The 21592-nt window shown below is 45.5% G+C and overlaps 1 protein-coding gene across 6 annotated transcripts in view; it reads left to right on the plus strand.

Moving 5' to 3' along the window:
- The first annotated feature begins 5332 nt into the window (after window positions 1-5332).
- The window catches only part of KLHDC4 (kelch domain containing 4), a 29079-nt gene continuing 12819 nt past the window's right edge, over window positions 5333-21592 (plus strand). The window contains exons 1-7 of one of the 6 annotated variants that reach the window (XM_052796445.1): window positions 5333-5546; window positions 6999-7090; window positions 8084-8162; window positions 9128-9226; window positions 12309-12445; window positions 19866-19958; window positions 20887-21046. In XM_052796445.1, coding sequence (XP_052652405.1) covers window positions 5448-5546; window positions 6999-7090; window positions 8084-8162; window positions 9128-9226; window positions 12309-12445; window positions 19866-19958; window positions 20887-21046 — 759 coding nt within the window. In that variant the 5' untranslated portion in view covers window positions 5333-5447. Of the gene's footprint in view, window positions 5547-6998; window positions 7091-8080; window positions 8163-9127; window positions 9227-10213; window positions 10232-12308; window positions 12446-19865; window positions 19959-20886; window positions 21047-21592 lie in introns of those variants that run through there. The other 5 variants (XM_052796444.1, XM_052796446.1, XM_052796450.1 and 2 more) reach the window with 5 other exon arrangements.

The raw sequence follows: 21592 nt of genomic DNA on the forward strand, positions 1-21592 counted from the left end.
CCACTGTGAAGATTAAGCATCTCTAAAGAAGCTTAGGTAGCCTAATTAATGGTTCACTAGCCTAATTAATGAAGATCCAGGACAGACATAAAGACAGTCCAAGATTTCTGCTTTCTCATCACCGTTCTGGGAACTGGCACACTGACTCAAACAGATTGTGGGGGCCAATGTCACAGAAAGACATGACAATAGCTGGACAGAGATTTTCTGTGCAGCTGCTGGAGCATTTTAATCAGGAGCAGCTTCAAGGCTGGGCTGGTAAATACTGCCATGGCTCAGTGACACCGCGGACACCCTACACACTTGAAATACCACCATCAAAGCTGCTCTGATGAAACAACGGAGGCAAAGACCAGTCCCTGCAGCAATCCATGATGTCTGAAAAAGGACAAGCAAAAGAAGGCAGTGACACATGCAGAAGAATTCGGCTGCTCTATGAGGAAGTTTGCAGAGGCTGACTCAAATAGCATGAAAACATTAGTTCCTCCAAGAGTCCTGTCCTCCTATGCTTACTTATATGTGTGTACATGCACGTGTGCTTGTATAAAGTTAGCAAAACCTTTCTTTGAAAAGAAATTCTGAATTCTGGTGCTTATAAGCATGGTGGTAAATTGGAAAGACATGTTCAGTAAACAGTGGGAGCAGACCTTTCTCATGTGGCAGCTGTTCACAGTGAACAGCTGAAATAATTCAGCAGTCTTGCACCACTCGCTGGAAGAAAAGGTGCGTGCCCCATGAACAGGATCCCTTGGCAGCACAAGGCAATCAGCATTCACTCATCACCCTTGTAGGCAGTTTCAGCTGTTTTACACAAATCAGCAAGTATATATTTCTCCCAGTGCACGGCCACCCTTAAAATGCTGATCAGCCTTGTCACTGAGCTGAGTATTTTGCTACCCTGACAAGGCTCCTCTATTTCATCTTCAAGGCTAGAACCGGTGCTTGTGCAAAATGACCTTGTTTTCAGACCTAGAGCTATCTCCCACAAATGAGCCTGGCATGACGCTGAAGAATGAAACATTGCAGCAGGAAATACATATTAATGCTTCCTGCTCTGTATCTATGCTTCTTGTCCTGGCACTTTGTGAGTAAGTTCATTAAAAACAAAGCAAGCACAGCCAGACTGGGCAAGCTTCCCATGTACAGAAATATGGTGTGGAGAGGCTCAGTTTGATGTTAAACCCAAACTTACTGTTTTAGGCATTAGCTGTTCATTTCGGTGCTGAAATGGAAGCATCTGCATTTAAAACCAGAGCTCAGAGAGCGGAGAGGCATGCTCAGTTCCTCCAGCTCAGTGGTGGAGACATTCTTACTTATTTCCTGTAGATCAGTGGTGGACTCGGGTGAGAATTTATTTTACTGTGTCTGTGGTTTTTTTTCCTCCAGGTGTTTTCTCTATGTTAACTGTAGCTGCCATCTTCCTTATTACTGGTACTGATGCTAATAATTAGTGCTATAATACCAGAGTCCTATAACATCCCCATCTAGAATATGTAAAATTGATGCATCATTATTCATGATCAGAAATGTGAGTTTCTAAACCACTCTTCTCCTCTGTCTTGCTTTTTAATATTCTCTGCAGTTTTCTTTTCAAAAGCGCAAAAAACCCAATGAAGTCCCACTGGAATGGCAAAAGTAAGGGCTTTCACAGATTCGCTGAGAATTTGTGGCTTCAGGTGTGACAATTTGCTGATGGGTTTCAATTGATGTCCCTTGGGATGTGTATCTGAATAAAGCCACGCTTTGTACTTCCCTCCAGGGAAGCCTCTGCCTTCCTCTGCTTCCTCTGTTTTCAAGATATTAAAGCACCAGTTTCAAAACAGAAAATTCAGGAAGCCAATTGAATGGCCATGAGATATTATCAGCTTCTGGTTATAAATGAGCCTTGAACGGAGCAAAGTACCGTCGCTGACTTGCAGCAGCTGCCTGCTTGGTCCGAATCCAGTTTCAGGTGCTACATGTGTAAGCTGGGGCTGAGGGGCCTCTGCTGGACTATGAGCATGGCCAGAATAAAACCCCAGACTTTCTGTTATGAGGGACTTTTTCCAAAATGAGCCTTGGCTATGCATACGGCTTTCCTTGACCCTCAGCTGTATTTGCCTTTGGAGATAAGTGACTTTGAAACACTGTCACCAGAGCCCAGGGGAGCAGTTTTTGTGATTTTCTCTTCCTTATTTTACACAAGCAGAGGAGCAAAATTGCAATCTGAGCCTGGAGGAGACTGAGGCACCTGGGTTTTGACTTGTCACATGAAGCTTTCCTGCATGAGTTACACACCACAGAGCATTTAAAGAAAATAATTTTTCCTGGGCATCCTGAAGTGTCCCAGGGCACATGCAGCTCTCGGGAGCCCTTAGCCTGCTAAATTCAGCTGTCCCTCCTCCCAACAAACTTCCAAAATCTTTTCCAACACGCTGGCATTACCAGGCATTATGCTGGCATGACTTTGTGTTCCCTTGCAGCACTTTCCTCTTGCTCCACAGGCCTATACCAAAATCCGATTGCAGTGGATCCTACCAGTATGGTTGAAGCAGTCCCCAGTCAGCAGCCCCATGGTTCTCTCTGTTTGCAGGGCTTATCTTCATTCTCATCTTTCTATACAGACAGCGTCAGAACACTAACACACCAGCTCTTCCTACAATTGCAATGCATTTTTGGTTGATTTAGTTACTGTGCTGTCAGCATGTCCTCACGCTTAATCTGTGTCATTAATTCCTTCCTTGCTACTGGCTTCAGAAAGCATTAACAAGGGAAAAATAAATCAAGAGTCAGAGCACAAAGAAGACTTGTGGGAAAAAGCTTTTGAGTCTTTTCTGAAGCTTTCATGCCTGTTATTCTTTACTTTGCTGATACAGCTGGATTTACCATCCTGTTGAATAAGCATATTCCAGACTATAAAAAAATAACAAAGTAAAACCACGTGCTCTTTGTATAGGTCAGAACTGGAGATGGGCTGCCAGATATAACAGCATAGGACAACTTCATAGCAGTAGAACGAAATGTGCAAACACAGGCAAAGTTGAGCTTATGCTATGTTCCTCAAAACAAAGCGGAAACAAAAACTGAGACGTAACAGAAATGAGAGTGTGAGGACATCTGTGCGTGGGAGCATGTGTGTGTGCGCCTGAACTCAGCCATGTTTGGGAGCGCACATCTGTCTCCCAGCTGGGTGAAGATGTTTGTGTGAACATGTCGGAGTACATCCGTGCACGTCGTGTGGGAATGTGGAGTGGCCTCTCCTGTTCATGGTGATGGGAAGCCTGTGAAAAGAGCTCACCCGAGTCAGTTTTGGAGTCTTAAATTCATGTTTTGGGGCATTGGTGCTCTCATGTCACCAACCTTAGTCTCATCTATACAGTCAAGGTGTCCATCGGATCCCTTCAAGGAAGACACATCTCTTAACAATTACCGTCATTGCTACAGCAGGATTTCTCACCATGGTGGAGCAGGGGTATGTTTATGCCTGAGAAGTTCATGCGCTGTTTCATGCTTATATTGTGCTTTGTATTTTCAAAGTGCAGTGCAAAGTTTTCTTTGTCCTTTCATCCTCTTTTTTCACATAATCCATGAGAAACTAGACTATATAGTTCAAGAGATCAGAGAACTCACACCAAGAATGTTCTACCCCCACGCAGTTCCCCACATGGTGGCTAGCTCCAAATGACCCTGAACATCTGAAACTACACTCAGAAATATGGAAAATAAAGTTTTGAGAACGCAATTTGAGCTCACAGAGCTGAGGATCTCTGCATACTCGGTTATGGAAATAACCGTGAATGATGCAGCACCGAAGAGGCCAATGCAAATGGGGACAGGTGGGGCAGGAGGTGAAACCCCCAGTAAACTGATGCCTGGTGAAGACTTCAAGAGCAGGTTTCACAAAGATGCAGCCTTTTTCATTTCAAAGTCCCCCTAAAAAGAGTTAGAAGAAGATCTGGCCCCAGAGGAATCTGTGACCAAACTCCTGTAGGTATCAGGAGAGGATGGGATGTGTTTTCACACACTGGTGTCTTTTTGAGGTTAAAGACCAAGAAGCAGCAGGGAGACTTCCTAGCCTGTGTGTAGCGCCAGGGAACTCAGCAGAGCTCCCACGTCTTATGTCGGCTGAGAAATTGCCCCATTCGCTTGACCTGGTCTCTCCGTCGCTTTCTGTTCGCTTCCTGCGCATAAACGTTGACACACTGCAGCTTTAGTTGTAACCGCAATGTTTTCAGAACAACCAGACAAACAAAATGCTGGTTGGGATGTACGTTGTCCGCAACCTCAAAGTATTTTCCCAGCTCTTCCTTTCATGCTTCAGGGCTGTGTTTCCAGGATCAGAGGTTCAAGTGTAGGCAGGTATTCAAAGCATAGGATCCATCCTGCAATTTCCAGGGCACATACTGGATGTTTGGGTTAACGTGGTGGGCGTTGAACTGTACCTTCAGTGGGTATCCTCGCTGGTTTGGGGTTAGGCGGTGGGTTGGCCAGTGATGAAAATCACCCTGCTTCCAGGCAATGTGGGGTTTTGTGGGAATTCGGTGAAAAATACAATGATTGTACTCCATCCCTGGGAGTGAGAGACAATCACAAAGGCAATTTTGAAGCCCAGGGGGATGAAAGGAAACTCATACCTCAAAGATGTATTTGAACTCATATTTACAGTGGACATGCTGGTTAGATGTTCGAAGTAGGCGTTCTCCCAGAAATTTTACCTGGGCTCAGCAGCTGCGTGAAATACCACTTAAAAAACCAAATCATCATCATTCCTTCCCCACTACCAAGGTAAAAAAGCAGCTGTCTGCCATCGCCTCACAGCACCCACCGTTCCCTTCAGCTCTCCACCACCTCATGTCTGTGCAACCGGCCCGGATAAACCTCCTTTCCAAAACTCTGCAGCTGAAAATGAAAACACCTGCACAGCCCCCCAATCCCTGAGGTATTTATTCAGCCCGTGGTTCATTTTTATTTCTGTGTAGCACCTCTCTCAGGCCTGGCTCACGCCTTCAGGTGACCCCTAAGCCCTTTGCTTCTCCGGGAGGGGCCATTTTGTGTGAGGTGGGGGGCCATTTTGCAGGTTCAACGGTCTCCTCAGGGCAGGAATAAATAGCAACACGCGTCAAATCGAGGTCTGGACTCTGAGGGTGGGTGACAGGCGGTGTGTGGAGCCGCGTTAAGGCCTCTCCCCGGCCCGGTGGGGCTCACAGGGCCCGGCCGGGGCAGCCCCTGTCCGCCGCATTCCCTCAGCCCCACGGAAAGGCAGGCAGCAGGCCGATGGCGGCCGCGACGAGTCCGCCCGACCTGCAGAGGGACCCCGCGGCCACGGCCGCTCGGGCAGGAGGCGGGCCGCGGCCTGGAAGTGCCGGGCCGAAGCGGGCGCCGCTGTCCGCCCCGCGGTGCGCCCTGGGCGGCTAGGGCGGTGCGGCGAGCGCGGTGCTTCCCGCGCGGCCTAGCGCGGCCTTTCAGCCATGGGGAAGAAGGGGAAGCGGGAGAAGAAAGGGAAGGGGGCCGAGAAGACCGCCGCGAAGATGGAGAGGAAGGTGTCCCGCAGAGCCAAGAAGGAGGAGGTGAGTGGCGGGAATGGGGGGGCTCCGGTAGCCCCGGCCCGCGGGGCTTGGGCCTCCCCTGGGGCGTTGCGGCGCTCCTTCGGGCCCTCTGTGGGTCTCGGGGCGTTTTGTGAAACGGGGTCTGAAGGGAGGACTGTCGGTGGAGGCACGGGAGGTGGGAGGAGTGGGTTGGAGACGGGGGTGTTTCAGGTTGGAAGTAAAGCAGTGGATCCAAACGCAAGCGGCTATAACTCGCTGAAGTCCCGTGGGTGCCCGCAGGCCATCGGCCGGGTCGAAGATGTGCAGGCGGAGAGGTTTTGAGGTCAGTGCGCGCCTCATGAAACTTCTTAGGGTTAGTGTTAGGGCGGTCCTGGTGAAAAAGCGGTGTTCACACCTGCGGGTCAGCGCCTGGCGAAGGGCTGCGAAGCCATCAGCGCCTGTGGGCGAGGGCACTCGGAAAAAGGGATAAAGGGTGAAATGAAAACTGCTGCCAGGAAGGCTTTTGCCATATCGCTGACAGGCTGGGTGCAGCGTGTGACGGCAGGTGTAAAAGGAGGACAGAAAAAATGCCGTTTAAGGGTCCTTCTTGCCTTCCATCTCCCCCATCCTTTTCTTCTGGTCTTAAAAGCACATGAGAATGTTTATTTATCTCACTCCTAGAGTGGGTGCTTGTATTTAGGCCTCAGAACAGCTACCTTTACCTGGTCAAAACATGGTGTTACCAGCATAATGCAAAGCGTAAGACATGGAAAGTGCCAGCGTACATGTCTATTGGCTGCAGGGAGAGCCGATGCCATGCTGCAGGGGCAAAATCCCCATATTGTGGAAATCTCTGCTTTGACCACACCTTCAGAAAGATTAACTGAAAGGAGGTGGTGAGCAATGGGGGTTGTATGAGAGACCATGAGTCGGAAACTCCCCAGAGCTGCAATCCTGCTTCTGCCCTTGCAACTCAGTGTATCTGCAGTTTTGGAGGCAGATTTTCTTTTTAGTTGACAGGAGTTGAAAGGGAATAAAAATACGTGCAGGTTTCTCGCCACCTAAAGTATGAGCTGGGAATAGAAAAGAGTTTCCAGTTCCATTTAGGCATTTTTCCATTGCAGACAAAGAAGAGGACTAGCTAGATTGTGGCATATAGTTTTTCATCACTTTTCGGGCTTAAGTGATTTGCATTTACTTGCTGATTTGTGCGGTGTTTCTGCTGCAGGAATAGCAGGTGTGCAGCAAATGCTCTTTGCATACCATCCTTTTAGGACTCTTCTGAGCAACTTGTTAGTGTTTTAGGGGAGACCAATCTTTAAAGCATATGTGGAAGTACTCAGCATCCATTTCTTGTAGTTGAATGAAGGGAACCCAAGCAGACAATTTTTTTTAAAAAAGGGAAATCGTGAGGGTGAGTACTGGTTTCATGTGGTGTGCAGGTGGCTTGCTCTGTGCATGTCAAGGAACTTATGTCTGGCTTTTTATTTGCAGGAGGATCTTGAAGCCATGATAGCAGAATTCCAGAGTTTAGATGCTAAAAAGACCCAAGTAATTGAGTCGTCCTGCCCACCCCCCTCACCCAGGTAAGAGATTGTACAAGGCTTTGTCTATCACTTATACAGCAGTTGGTGGTGCTTTTAATGACATTTATTTATGTAAAGTTATTTCCCAAGAGTGTAAGGCATGATATCTGGCATAGCTGATATCTGGAGTTACAAAATATCTGGTATATTGAGTCCTTGGTTAAAAAAGGGACCAAAAGCTTTTTTTTGGCCTTAAAATCCCCTTTTTAATCATCCCATCAGCACAAAGGAGGCAAAGCAGTGTTAGATTGTAGGCTTTTGAGGAACGATAAAAGTTAAGAGGAAGTTCTGGATTTGGACTAGAAAGCTGAAAGGACTTAAGAGGCAAAAGGATGTGTCATGAGATAGAAGACACTTGTCCACATACTTACAGGTTCTGTATTTCTGTTCCCTGTGGCTTGTTAAATAAATGCCTTTCTCTGTGATACCTGCTTTCCTCTCTCTGTAGTGGGACAGGTCAGTACACTACTGTTAATCTCACAGGGCTGTTACAGTGGTCAGTTAGTTCCTCCTTGGGAGTGGTAGGGATCTGTCTCTGCATGGTGCAAAACACTTTGGTGGTATGTAGATGAGCAATGACCAGTAATGACTGCAGAATAATGACGCAGATAAGTTGATATGAGACAGCCCGGTTCTACCCATAGTTCTGTGCCTTCATAAAACTAATTTTTGTTCTTGACACACCAGCATTAAAATTCAAGAGCTCACGTCAAAAGGCATGTTAAATGACAGTGTAACGTGTGCTCCTAAAATAGGAGAAGATTTCAGACAGTGTCAAATTAATCTTGCTGGAAGTTTTAAGAAGTTAATTTCTTTGAGAAGTTTTTAGCCCTGGGGTGAATATCACAGCCTAGTAATTTGGCAGATGATGGAGAGACCTTTGTGGCTAGAGGGCAGAGGTGCTAGTGCTAGCTAAGTTAAAGGCTGCAAGCTTCTGAGTTTTACAAGACTCTTACACATCTACTGTTTTGGCCATCCCTCTTTCTTTTGCAGGCTGAACGGCTCCCTCTCTGCTCACCCTGAGAAAGATGAGTTGATCCTTTTCGGAGGTGAATATTTCAATGGCCAAAAAGTAATGTATACTTCCATTTCTTTATTCTACCCTCTCCCTGGCTTTTACTGTAATTTGCATGAGTCTCATTTGAGGCGAAATTCAAGGCAGCAGTCATAAAATATGTATTTGTCCCTGAATGAGGGCAAAATAGCCTTTTAATTCTGCCGTGATACTGTCTCATGCCTGAACAGTTGGCAGGAAGGAGACATGCTAGAACCCATTAAGGAGTTAGAGTGATTGTCTCAGCATAAATATTTCAGGGCTTCATAATTTCTCCAGACTTAATTGTAGCCATATCTGCCCCTCACTTTTGATAACTGTTGAAGAATCTCTATCCTCTACCTTTCAAAACAAGATACTTCTGCAGTTTTGCTGCTGGCAAGGCATTGCCTGCCTTGGAGATGTGTACAGTAGCAAATATTTGCAAGTGGGCACTCTTGTTACTGAATTTCTGCAAGTTGCAAGTGTTTATTGTGCTCCTGGAGACAAACTGGTCTTTATGACCCTAAGAAGCTGTACATACTGTAGCTTGAAAATTCAAGTCTGCCAATGATATTTGGCTGCCTTAGGATAACGCAATGTGATGTGCAAAACTAATTCTGCTTGCTTCACTACGTTAAGCTGTTCCTGTCTCAGGAGTTGAGCAGCAGTTTGGGCAACTTTAACCTACACATCTGTGTTAAGCTCCAACTTCTTAAGTCCTCATATCTCAGGCTGTCACAGGCTTAACCAAGGGTTTGGGAAAGAACAGCCCAGTCCAGTGGATCACTCTGAGGAAGCTGCTGACTCCCAATCTAGTGGAGGAAGTTGTTGTCTTCCTTCCCTGCCTGATGAGGCAGGTGAACTGTTGCTTTGCAAAGCTGGTGCTGTGCTCCTTCTCCCCCAAACTCACAGATAACCCTCAGGGGTGCCTGTGCTTGGACAAAATGACCCTGTCCAATGGAGAGCTGTGGTGATGTGTATTTTCTCTTCCTCTCTAACAGACATACCTGTATAATGAACTGTATATTTACAACATCCGAAAGAACAGCTGGTCTAAAGTAGAGATCCCCAACCCACCACCAAGGCGATGTGCTCACCAGGTAAAGTACTGAGTGCCAGAGCAGCAGTTGGAATTATTCTAATGCTGTGCTAAAGATGGATGTGAGTTGGTTTGCTTTTTTTTTTCCTCTGAGGGTTTCTGGCTTCCTTTCATTCTCCTTGTAATGGGCTGCCAATGGTGTCACTTCATCTCTTCTGCTGAGGGGGCCTGTACAAGCCTGTCCAAGGTGCTTGTGCTTTCTGACCACTGGGTGGCCTCTGGAAATGTTAAGTGTGGAGTGAAGATTTGGGGTTGTATCTGTTGGGTCAGCAGGACTCAAGCGGGACTCATGGGGGAGACTTGTTTTGAAGATGGACTCCCTTTGCTGCATTATACAGGGACCAGGTCAACCATCCATAATCCCAGGATGGCACTGAATTTTCAAAATGCTGGTCAGGGTATAACTTTGAATTTGACCAAAGTGCTATGAATGGCAGAGTTCCTATGCATGATTATTTCCTTAATGCCCACAGGCCTACATCTATGGGCATTACAGATACTGCCACTCCAGCAATGTGAAAGACCCATTACTATAGGGTATCCCGACTAGCATGTAGCAGTTGGGCTTTGCCAAGCGTCCCAACTGTACAACACGATGGACTGCTGGCACTGACTGTGTCCTGTCTTTGGGTTGTGATTTTTTTTCCTTGGCAGATGGGCTGTTTTTCTTTTGTCTGCAAAGGCAATAGAGAAAGTTGTCTAAATTTTCTCTGGGATACCATGACACTCCCCTAGAATTCACCTCTCTGGTGCCTGTGTCATTAAGGTCACTGGCTGGTTGTGATGATGAAGGATTTGGGTTTGTTTACTTTATGTGAACACCTGCACATTAGAAACTGGACCAAAGACTTGTATTTTTTGCAGGTCTTTGGCCCTCACCAGCTGTCTGATAGATTATCTTACCTGTCGCAGCAAGTGGCTGGGTGACTGGTACATTTCAAAAGCTGCCGTACAGGATGGGAGTGTTATTTTCCTACCCGTGGCTAAAGCTCTTTAGAGCTTTCTGGTAAGATCTAATGCCCTGGATAGGTTCTTATACCCTTGTTATGCTACGCCTAAATGCCAGTCTTGCTCTGAGCTGTGTGTTCTTTCTTGAATTGAAAGGTTCTGACTTGATTTTTGGGCTACCTTGTGGTGCTGAAAATAGAACTTGATTTCAGAGGCCAAATTCCACAAGGAGACCATAAATTCACTCATTTCCCTAGGTGAAAAGGAGGTTGCTTTGTGGGTGTGGAGTTGAGAGGTGCTTGTTTGGGTGTTGGTAGCCAGCAGGTGGCTGTCTAGCAGCTGAATCTGAACTGAGCAGGCAGCCTGCGCATCAGGGAGCTGCAACTGGATTACAACAAAAATAAAATGAGAAACCTATCTGAGAAGTCCTGCTTCAACAAGAAGTTTTCTCTCATAATTAATTATAGTCGCACAGGAGACAGTTCAGCCTCATTAGTTGACTGGTTTGTTGTCTTCCTTGTGACTATTTTTAACGCATACTCTGCATTAGCTCAAGGGTAAAGAGAAGCGTGTCCGTGGGTCTGTATGTGCATGTTTTCAGTCTTATTTGTCACCTGTGGTCTCTGACACGCGATCCTCTGAGTTACACTGGCTTCATTACATCAGTTCAACAGAGCTGAGGTGAGAATAGCTATGGATGGGTGTTGTCAGTTGTTTAAGGAAAAAGCTTGGCTGGGTAATGAATTTCGAGACAGCTCTTCAAAAGGTCATGCACAAGTATGAGCGGGCTGTTATATGTACCTTCCCCTTAAGCTTTTAAGCTCTAGATACTCATGAAAATCAAGCATGTATACCCTTTGTTTAGGTAACTTCATGTTCCCACAAATCCTGCTTGCAAACACACCCTGTATTTTCTCATGTGTTTAATCATTGCATGTATAGGCTGGTTTATGTCAGGGCATGGTCATGTGTCGGATGCTAAAAATCTACTTTGCTGTTTGCTGGGAAAGATAGGCAGGTAATGAAGCCCTTCTGAAGAAAGAGCTCATTATCCCAATGTTGATCTGTGATGGGTACCCTAGAAAAAACACACATGGAAGAATTTGTTTATAGTGTAAACAACTCAAGATGTCCCAGTCAAGGAAGAAATTTGCACAGTCACAGTTTCCTTTTTGGGATTCCTTCCTTCTTCCTTAGTCCTTACACAGATAATTTCAATGAAGTAAAGTCTTGCTCTTCTCTCCCTACTTTTAACTGTCAGCTTGCATCGCAACAGTGTTTTGGTGCTGCTCTGTGCAAAAAAACCTCAAACCCAAACCCCTTTGATACTCTTCTCTCTGCTACTTGCCCTAATCAGAGCAGTAACAGTCTCCTATTGTCCAGATGCTGCCCATTTCGTTCTGTGTTTGGGGTTTTTTTTGGTTGGTGGTTTGTTTGTTTTTTTTTTTTTCTTCAGAGGAAGCAGTAATGCTTTTCAGGTCTTGGGAAGCATCAGGTTTGGACTTGTGCTGCAGATTGGTTTCTTTACTGTTTATTGTTTTATAATCTACAAAACCTGCAAAGGGCAATTGTGCACTGTTAATGGTCTTTTCCAAAAGGCTTTTCCCTGATTACTCTGCCTGCCCAGTGCTGGGATGTTAGATGTGTCTTGGAGGCAGGAAGTGTCCCTGTTCCTCCCATGGCTAAGAGTTCATGAGCCCCAGTATGTCTTCTGCAGGATACTATTTATGTGACTAAAGGATGCATGAATGTTGCTGAGCCTTAGCTGTGGAGGGCTTTCCTTTTGGTGAACAGAGAGATTTGAACAATTGTTGTTAAACTAAATCTCAAGATGCTTCCCAGGGAACTTTGAATTTGTAGAACTGGAACTCAAGATGCTAGGAGGTGGGAAGACCCCAGCTCCTTGACCAACTTCCCTTTGCTATAGGGAAGGTGTGCTCAATAACGAGTAACTTGCATTTAAAATTCCCCTTCCTTCAGCCCCAGAGAGCTGCTGTTGCCAAGCAAGGCAGCAGCAGCCACTGCTACTTGTCTGCTCGCTGGTGTTTGGAGGCAGCTGCACATTTGACTGATAAAGCTCTCGTGTCTCTGGTTTCTGAACCCTTGTCTGATCCAGCTCTTCCTTCTCCTGGCAGGCGGCAGTGGTGCCCACAGCCGGCGGGCAGCTGTGGGTATTTGGCGGGGAGTTTGCATCTCCCAACGGGGAACAGTTCTATCATTACAAGGATCTCTGGGTTCTGCATTTGGCTACCAAGACCTGGGAGCAGATCAAGTAAGTGATGGGCCATCTTGTCTAGACTGTGCTTTTGCCAAGAAAGGTTGGGCCAGATGATCGTCGAGGTCCCTTCCAACCTGGTATTCTGTCATGTGTTCTGAAGTTGATGATGTTGACCCCGTGAGGAACTGTGCCAGCATGATCTGAGTTTGACTCCTGGTATAGTGCTGTCATTTCCCAGCTGTCTGCTCATCTCTCCCTTGAGTACAGAGGTGCCCATCCTAGAAAGGGTAGAGAGGACAGCCTCCAGAAAGAAGTAGAAATGAGAGATGTGTTCCAAGTCTATTGAGGCCAAAGCTATTTTATTTAATATGTGATTTTTGTAGCATGGGTGTTACTTAACTGAAGGAAAGAGTATCGTGAACAGCACTCTGTCCTCCCAACCATGGTGGGTGTAGATGTCCAACTTCAAAACAGTACCTGTTGCTCCATCTGCCTGGGCTCCTCCTGCCTGGGCTGTACAAGACCAGTACAAGGATCTCCCAGTTTTACCATTGCTTGAGAAAACAGCTTGTATCTATCCACACAGCCAACTTCACTCCTGATAACTGGCATTTGCTGCCTCAAGATTCCTTGGGATAAACAAGCCAATAATTCAGACCCATCAAAGTAAATAGGTGCCAAAAGCCCTGGTAGTTTTTGACAGGAGTTAAGGTGTCTAAATATCTTTGGTGGATCTAGCCTAGTCTTCTGCTAGTGTTTCCTTAACCTTTGGCTTCTCGGTTTTGCTGCTCATGTTTATATTTGCATGAGAGAAGAAGAGATCTGGTGGGTCATCCAGTGGACTGAGAAGCTGGAGATGTGGCTTTGGTTCTGACCTTGACATAGACTTTCTCTTGGACTTTGGAATTGTCTTGACTGTGGGATTAGTCAGAGCACAGCTTTGGGTGGGCTGGAACTCCCGTGCAGCTGACCCTTGAGGTGGCACTGGGGAAAGCAGCAGCTTTTGAACACTTGCTCATCTGCTGTTTGACCTGTCGAGCTCCTGGTTATGAGCTCCATGTCTTTCCTGCAGGTGGGAAGCTCTAAATCTGCCTAGGTTGATCATTTTCGCCCTGCTTACAGAGTGTGGGTGCCTGTTGTCTGTGTCTCTTTTTGCACAGTAATTGAGAGGGTGGTTTAGGACTGAGCTGTGCAGAGATGGATACCCTGGCTCTGCCTTGGCACATGCCTGAGGCCACACAGTGAGTCATCGCGCCTGTCTGCCTTTTCTCCCCTCCCTGCAAAATGGTAGCATTGATATTGCCTGACAAGGGGGAAATTTGAAGGTTTAATTTTACTAATGTTAATGTAGTGCTGAAGGGACTCTGGTGTGGAAGGTGCGGGGTGGGGGGGGCGGGGAGCACATAGAGCCAAAATGCAAAAATCCCAAGGAGTCCAAAACAGGCTGGGTTAGGAGGACGCTTCACAGCACAGGATCCCGGCAGCCGACTGCTCTGCAAGAATACAAGGATCGTCCTTTTGAGTAGCTCTGGGAGTCTGAGAAAAAACTGTTCGATTCCTAAGCAGCCCTGTCCATCAGTGTGGTTCTTGGCTCCAGACCTGGTAGTGTTAATCTAATAACAGCTGTAATTTGTCATGTTCCAGAAGCCAGGTTTACTCCAGTGAGCCCTGCTTGTCTTTGAGAAGTGGGGGTGAGAGAAACCCTCCAAAATGATGGAGGGCTCTTTAAGAGGTGCAAGGATTAAAAAGACTTGTCATTGTGCAGGCTGATCTGCCTATTGTTGTTAGGCAGAAGCTGACGTAATGACTGTGACTGTACCCCTCCCAGCTCCCCCAAAATAACTTCTGAATCCCTTGCTCAATCTCAGCCAAATAAAGGGGATGAACTCAAATGCATTACATCCCTACCGGTTTCATGTAAGCGGGCGGCAGGGAGGAAGTGATGCTCACCGTAGAGTCCCTGCTGAGAGAAAAGGTTGACATTTCAACCAAACTCTTGGTTGAAAAAATCCTCACCGGAGAGCAGTGTTAACACCCAGCTGCAGGGAGAGCGAGGGCGGGTGATTGTTTTTTGTGAGCCATCGGAGAATCCAGATGAGGCTTCGTTAGCTCCACCACTGATGGCGCAAATTGTTCTCTCGTGGCTTTGCAGATGCGTTGCTGTAGAGCTGATTTAGGATTTTCCACTCCCAAAACAAATGCTGCAGTACCTGACCTGCCTGGGAAGAGGAAATGAGATGGTTATGAGGCTCTACTCGTCCCGCATCTTATCCCATGTGGGAGAGCAGTCTCGGGGATGCTGAGTGTAACTTAACACTGCAAAAGCACCTGTTCCCTCCCTGGAGCTGAGCATGAAGTTTGCATGTGCTGTGAGTTGCAGGATGCCCCCAGCAGTCCCAGGCCCCGAGTGGACTAAAACCATGGCGAGTGATTTTGTTGTGATGAGTTGTTACAGTTAGCGAGGAGGGAGCCAGATTGGGAAGGTGAGTTCCTAGTTCCACCTAGGGAGCAAGTTCCAGGTACCATGCTCTTCAAGCCGCCCAGAGCTACCCTCCGTCCCCAGGTATTGGTTGTCACATGTCACCTTGGCTGCCATGCCACAGTGGGAGGATGCATTTGGAGACATTGGTACTTAATTGTTTCTTAGTAGCTAAAAGGATAGCCTTTTTCTAAGGGAGCATCATAAATTATATGGGTGAAAGTGCCCTGGGAAGATGATATTTTCTCTTTCCCTGCCCCATGCAGGATCTACTCCATTTGAGCTTCCTGATGTGTTTGGGTGGACATCTGTCTTTCAGCCTTGCTGGAATTTTGAAAACGCTTGTGCCCTGGTCCCAGTGTTCAAATAAAACAAAGTGCATCTCCTCCCCATCCTTGGGCAGAGCTCCAAGAGCTGCATTAATGAGGCATCTGGTGGAGGAGGCTGGGAGGGGATGTCTTTGTTTTAATGCTAACCTGACTGAGTGTGAAAATCAAGTTTCTGCTGCCTCTTTGCTTTTCCATATGGCATCTTGATTACAGTCTGCTTGGAAAGGGGAAGAGGAAAGGGCAGAGATGATTGTTGAGTCGTACGAGGGATTTTTTTCCTACTTCTTTTAAAACTATGATCATAACGCGTGCTGCATTTCACTTTTGTGCAGCATTTTGCTTTTCTTGCCAGGAACCCCATTGCTGCTGTGATTTTTTCCACATAGGTTTCTCAAGTCTGTCTGAAGTCAAGCACTTGCTTATTTTGGATTGCCGTTAACAAGCTGGGGGGGCAGCTGGCAGTGGGGGTCAGCTTGGGGGCTAGTGGTATTGGGAGAGTGGACATGTTTGGAAAGACTAAATGGAGGGGGCAGATTGTGTAGGTTTGTTGGGTCATGGTGGGGCACCAGCCCTGGTACAAAAACCTTCACATAGCAGGCCAAGCAATAATTCCATATGTCCAAAGTGGTAGCAGTGTTACCTGAATAAGTGCCTGGTGATAGATATTTGGGGTACAGACTGGTATTGAGTAAACTCATTTGGGTTTAGAAGACGTCATTTTAGTGCAAGTAATAGAGTAACAGAACTATTCATTAACAAATGTCTGGACAAGAGAGACAAAAGTTTCTGTTCCACGTGGGAAGAATCACATATGCCCCATTTCAGGTGGGTTTGAATGTATTGGCTTGTGTGGATTAAATAGCTAAGATGACGCTGGTGTGATCTGAACTTGCAGTTCTAGGAAATCTAGTTATTCCAGCCCCACAGTTTAGATTTCAGACAATTATGTTGTCCTTCCTGGCCTGCAGTTCATGCCACAGACCATCTTGGTGCTGTAAGAGGCTTGACTGTAAAATGCTTTTGAAGAGAAAATCTTGAGTAACTCATTCCTGTGAATAACATCCCTGTGCTGTGTCTGCAAAGGCTGCTGGGGAAGTGGATCTCTATTATCTCCTAGCACAGAGCACAGTGGTGCCAGTCTGCTTGACAGAGTTAAAAACTATATTTAACAATATTTAGCTATATTTACTTGCATTTTGCATGCACAAAGATGGTCCAAACACAACAAATCCCAGCCTGTTAGAAGACTTGCCAGCAACTGACTTTGTCTTATTGGAACCACCTTATCATGTGTGTGATGCATAAGGTTGCCTCAGTGCATGAACTGTTTGTTACTCTGCCTTAGAGCTAAGCAATATTTTAACCTGATTGTCTCATTCCTTCCTAGAGAGAACATTCTTATTCAGCTCTCTGTGGCCCAGTGCACTCTGTCAAAGAGAGACAGGGAGCATCATGCTTTGGGGTTGTGCTTGGGAACTGGCAGATCCCTCCTCTGTCTTGCTTTTGAGCCTGTATAGCTCTTCCCTTTAATACTGGAATGCTAATGATACTTCCCATAACAGATTTGTGAGATGCAGTGCTATAAATATTTCAGGGTAGCGTTTCACAAGCGTATGTTTAACGCTGTTTACAGAGAGAACTGGAGCAGTCACTGCAGTGCAGGATGCCTTTCAGCACAGGTTTGTTTCTGATGGGCAGCTTTTCTTGCTCATGTGCTATCTGTCACCAGAAAGATCAGGTTCTGCAACACAAGGTAGAAAGGTGCATTGGTGCTTAAAGAAAAGAAGGGTATTTTGGCGTACTATTGAGTAGACTTCCTCTGTCAGCCCAGAAGTGAGCCTTGTGAGCTTGTTCTTTGGCAGATCAGGATCCAAATGTACAACCATTGATGGACTTTGCAAGGGGTTTGATTTGAGGATTTTGTGCCTTGTGGCAATTGTGTATTCACTTGTGTGCTTTCTAACTGAGTATACAAACACATGTATACACTATCTGCGTGGGCCATTGAACAGAACGCTTGTTTGCATTCACAAGTGTAAGGTGTAAAACTGAACACTGAAGTCCTGGCCTTCAGCTGCCTCGAGTACTGGAAGAAGAAAGTGCTTTGTCCTGAAATGTCCCTTTGATGGGATGTTCTGTGCATCATCACTTATTATTATGGAAAGGTTCCGAGATTCATGGGAGCATCCTCTGGATGAAGGAATGAACTTATGCAGTCTGTAGCCACTGTGACATGTAAGTCTTTAATTCTTGAATCTGGGGGCTGAATTCAGGTCTGTTATGTTACTATAAGTCCCAGAGTAACTCTACAAGCAAAAGCAAATTCCTTATGGAGCAGTTCTGATCAGACTTATGCTGTACATGTGTAGAGCCAGTCCTTATCCAGACATATCTTTTAATCTATTTTTAAAAAAAGTCTGGAGAATTTACAGCTCCCTCCCACATGTCTGCTTTCTGGTGTCAACCCCATGAAGTAGAGTATTAATCATAAAGTCTGTGAAACCATTTCCAAAATGCTTGTTTTGGACCATGAGCAATGATACAGGTAAAAGGAGACAGTTTGCATTTGGGAAACAAGTCTTCAGGCTTGCAGCAACCGCCTTCTGGAGTGACAGCATGGTTATACGTTACTGCCAGTCCTGCTTGACTATGCCATTTGGTTTTTCCATGTTGTGTTTGGAGACTGGGGACAAAGGACCTTGGCTGTATGAATAGCTCTAGGTAAAAATACTTTCTAAGAGCAGTTGTTGTAAGTTTAGGAGAGCATGTCCTTACATCAAAGGCTATAAACTTTCCTTTGTAGCTGATTCCTGCAATGTGTAACACAAAGGCCAAGGAAGCTGAGATGATACAGTACTGTGCAGAGGCCTCCTGGAACTGTGTTTCAGCATCTCTTCTTTTAGCTTGTATTGCTAGTCTAAAGAAAGGAGAGACCAGCCTTGTGATTGAGAGCAAGTGGTGCTGGTGCCAGTGAGACTTCTATGAGTTCGGATCAGGCCCCAGACTGGATGTTTTTCTTAGTGACTTTGAGTTAATTGTACACTTGTGGGAACTTGTTTATTAAAACACACACATCAATGTATAAACTTTTTATTGCTCAGAATTGATTTTTGACTTGGAGGAAACCTGTTAGAGAAGCAAGATACTCTCTGAGAAAAGGATTTTATTGTTAATGTTGATTTTTAATTCCTTCTTTCCTTTAAAAAAAAGAAAAAGATTTTAAAAGGTGCCATCCTTTGGAATAGTAACATGGGAGCTTTGTTACAGAAGAGAAAATAATGATTTCAGATCTTGATGAAATTAATACTAGAGGTGCTATTCTGCAGGGTGATACTTAAAAATCCAGTAAATGCCTAGAAAACCCCACTCTCTGTTAGAATAAAAAGTCCAAGCAATCAATATTAATTCATTCTTACCCAAACGCTGCTGTTCTGCTTGGAGTTTTTCATTATGACTGGTGTGAGATTGTCATTTTTGATGGTGAATAAGGGCCCTCATTTTCTCTCTCCACAGAAATCTATCACCGAACTTTAGAGCTACCTGCTGCCAGTTAAAGTGTAGCAGTAGGGTTGTGGGTTTAGGTTTTGCTGTTGTTTTCAACGGTGAGCAGGTTTCTTATCTATTTAGGCCCTGATTCTGCAACCACTTAACACATGTTAACACTGCCTATTTGAGAAGTCTTGCTGAGTTCAGTGGTGCTGTGTGCGCTTTGGGAGACTCCTTGGTGAAAGTGAAAATGTGATAGATTAATCCATGGGGGCAGAGAACACACAAAGCAAAACCCTGTTTTCTCTGCAGTTTGGCCTAAAGTTGCCTTTGTTTTGAGAGTTCTTGAAGTTGTTTTTGTTCTCTCTCATACAATGCTCAGTCTGCAGGTGAACATGAAGGAAGGTGCATCTTCATTGCCTCTCAGGAATGTCGTTGCCAGCTGCCTGGCTTCACATGAGGCTTTTGGATGTGACAGATGGGGTGTTGTTGCTTGTTCCTGGAAATGGAAGTGGCACATTTAACTGAAAGGTCAGGAAGGCTTGAAAGAGCAGAACTCCGATGCATAGCTGCTTTTTAATGTGTAAGATAATAATGATCACTTGTTTTGCTGCAATGCCTCTGTTCTTGAGGAAATCTAAGTAATTTACAAAGTCTTCTCACTAGTTTGGTGTTATATCCTAACTGCAGATGGATGAGTGAAGACACAATGGGTATGTGATTTCCTAAGATATTGAAGGAGAGTGGATGTCAGAGCCAGTCTCTGGCTCTTACTTTGGTACTTGGAGAAAACATCTCTATCTGGAGTGCCTTTCTTGCAGTTATGGGAGTTGACTGCTATTCATTAAACTCTCCTGAAAAATTAGCTCTTGAGTCATAGCAGAAAAGATTTCAAGACTTTAGGTGCTGTTAAAGACTAGATGGCTTATCACTAGGCATAAAATTGTTATTGCAAAATGCCTGTGTTGCAAATACCAAGAATTAACAGGAAGAGCGCACATACTGTTCTGGAGAAAAGCATACATATGGATTAAGGCAACAAAGTTCCCCATGGTTTCCCATTCCAGGAGGACAGAAGCTGAACTCAACCAGCCCAGCTGCCAATGACACAATAAAAATGGACTGACACACTAACAGGAAAGGGAGTGTTGCTGATAAGTGGAATTTCTTTGCATTTCAGGGCATCAGGAGGTCCCTCTGGACGAAGCGGACATCGAATGGTTGCTTGCAAAAGACAGCTGATCATCTTCGGAGGTTTCCATGAGAGCGCAAGGTGAGTTACTGAAGGATGGCTGGTCGTATTGAATCATCTGTAAAAAAGACAACAGAATTTCACCACTAACAGGAAGCTGGGCTTTAGTACAAGGATTATCCTCAGCAGTACTGTTACTGAACTACACTTTTATGTTAGAAAGACAAGTCCTCTTGATTTAAAGTCTTCAAGTATTTGAGAAGCCATCCTACCACTTAGCTAATCACTGAAGTAGCTACTCGCCCTTGTAGCTAAAGCTCAGTACATCACTTATGGCCTCTGAATCTTGTCAAAGAGCTTTGTCTTCCTAGAAACATCTTCTCCAGTAGTCTCTCGCATACTACGTGAGGTCACAGCTACACTGTCATGGGGGCTGTGAAGAGAGCTGAGCTGCATATTGTCTCAGAGACAGTAAGAAGCATAACCACAGTCCCTGAGAGCACAGTGCAAGTTGCAAAGCCCGCCCTAGATTTGGCTGTGTCCTTGGGAGTTTAACCTGTGCAGAGTATTTTCCACTAGCAGTATATGAGTTGGCTAGTAGAAAGAGAACAGGGATATTTGTATATTTTTTTCCAACCCATGTAGACAGACGTAACTCCAGTCTGTTCTGATCTTTTGTGTTCTGGTTTAAGTTACCTTGGATCGTGTTAACTGGATAGAGTTGATCAAACCTCAGTTGTAGTAAGGAATGACAGGTAAAAAAGAATCCCGAGAGGCCTTGCTTAAATGAGCTTTGTCAAATGCAAATTGTTGCACTGAAGTAGTAACCTTCACCCGAATAAATCTTCTGTACATTGCTATGGCAGGAGAAAAGCTGTAAATGCAGGGAGTTAAATAAGGCGTTGCGCCTCTTCAGGGGTTCCTGGTGCTGTTCCTGAAGTGGTATTTTATCTTGTCCTAAATGGTGACCATTACAAAAACCTGTGGTGTGCCGATTTGCTCTCCCTAGAGATTACATCTATTACAACGATGTGTATGCCTTCAACTTGGACTGTTTCACCTGGAACAAGCTGGCTCCATCGGGGATTGGGCCTGCTCCAAGATCCGGCTGTCAAATGGCAACCACTCCTGAGGGCAGCATAATCATCTATGGAGGCTACTCCAAACAGGTAGGAGAGACTTTGTGGTAAGCCAGTGCAGTATTTCCTGGATGCTAAGCAGAATAGTTGATGGAAAAACTAAGGGGCTAAAGTAAAAACTAAAATGTGACAAACTCAAGTTGCTTAAGGGAGACCAATGCAATGGTCTTGACCTGTGTTGGCTGTGTAGTCCTGTGTTTTGGTTGCTTGGAGAGAGCAATGGACTTAGAGCTTGGGAGAGCAAAATTGAGATCTCTATTCTGCTACTTCCCTCTGCTCAGTTTCGCAAGCCTTGTCTCCTGTGCAAGATGTGGTGATCTCATCGCATAACTGCCCGCTGCTCTGACTGACGATGTTTCCGCATGTCAGGCAGCTGCCAGATGTCCAAAAAACACTGGTAACGAGGGTGCATGTTAGCCTGTGGTAATGCCAGCTTGAAGTGAATGTGAAGTTGTGCCCTGGGATTGTTTGTGCACAGGATGGGTCAGGCTGCTGTGAACCAGTACTACTACCAAAAGAGGCATCTTGTCTTCTAATTGTGCCTTTCTTCATGGAGTTGTGTGCTGATCAAGGAGC

This window comes from Harpia harpyja, chromosome 9 (assembly GCF_026419915.1).
Source record: "Harpia harpyja isolate bHarHar1 chromosome 9, bHarHar1 primary haplotype, whole genome shotgun sequence".
NCBI classification, from domain to species: Eukaryota; Metazoa; Chordata; class Aves; order Accipitriformes; family Accipitridae; genus Harpia; species Harpia harpyja.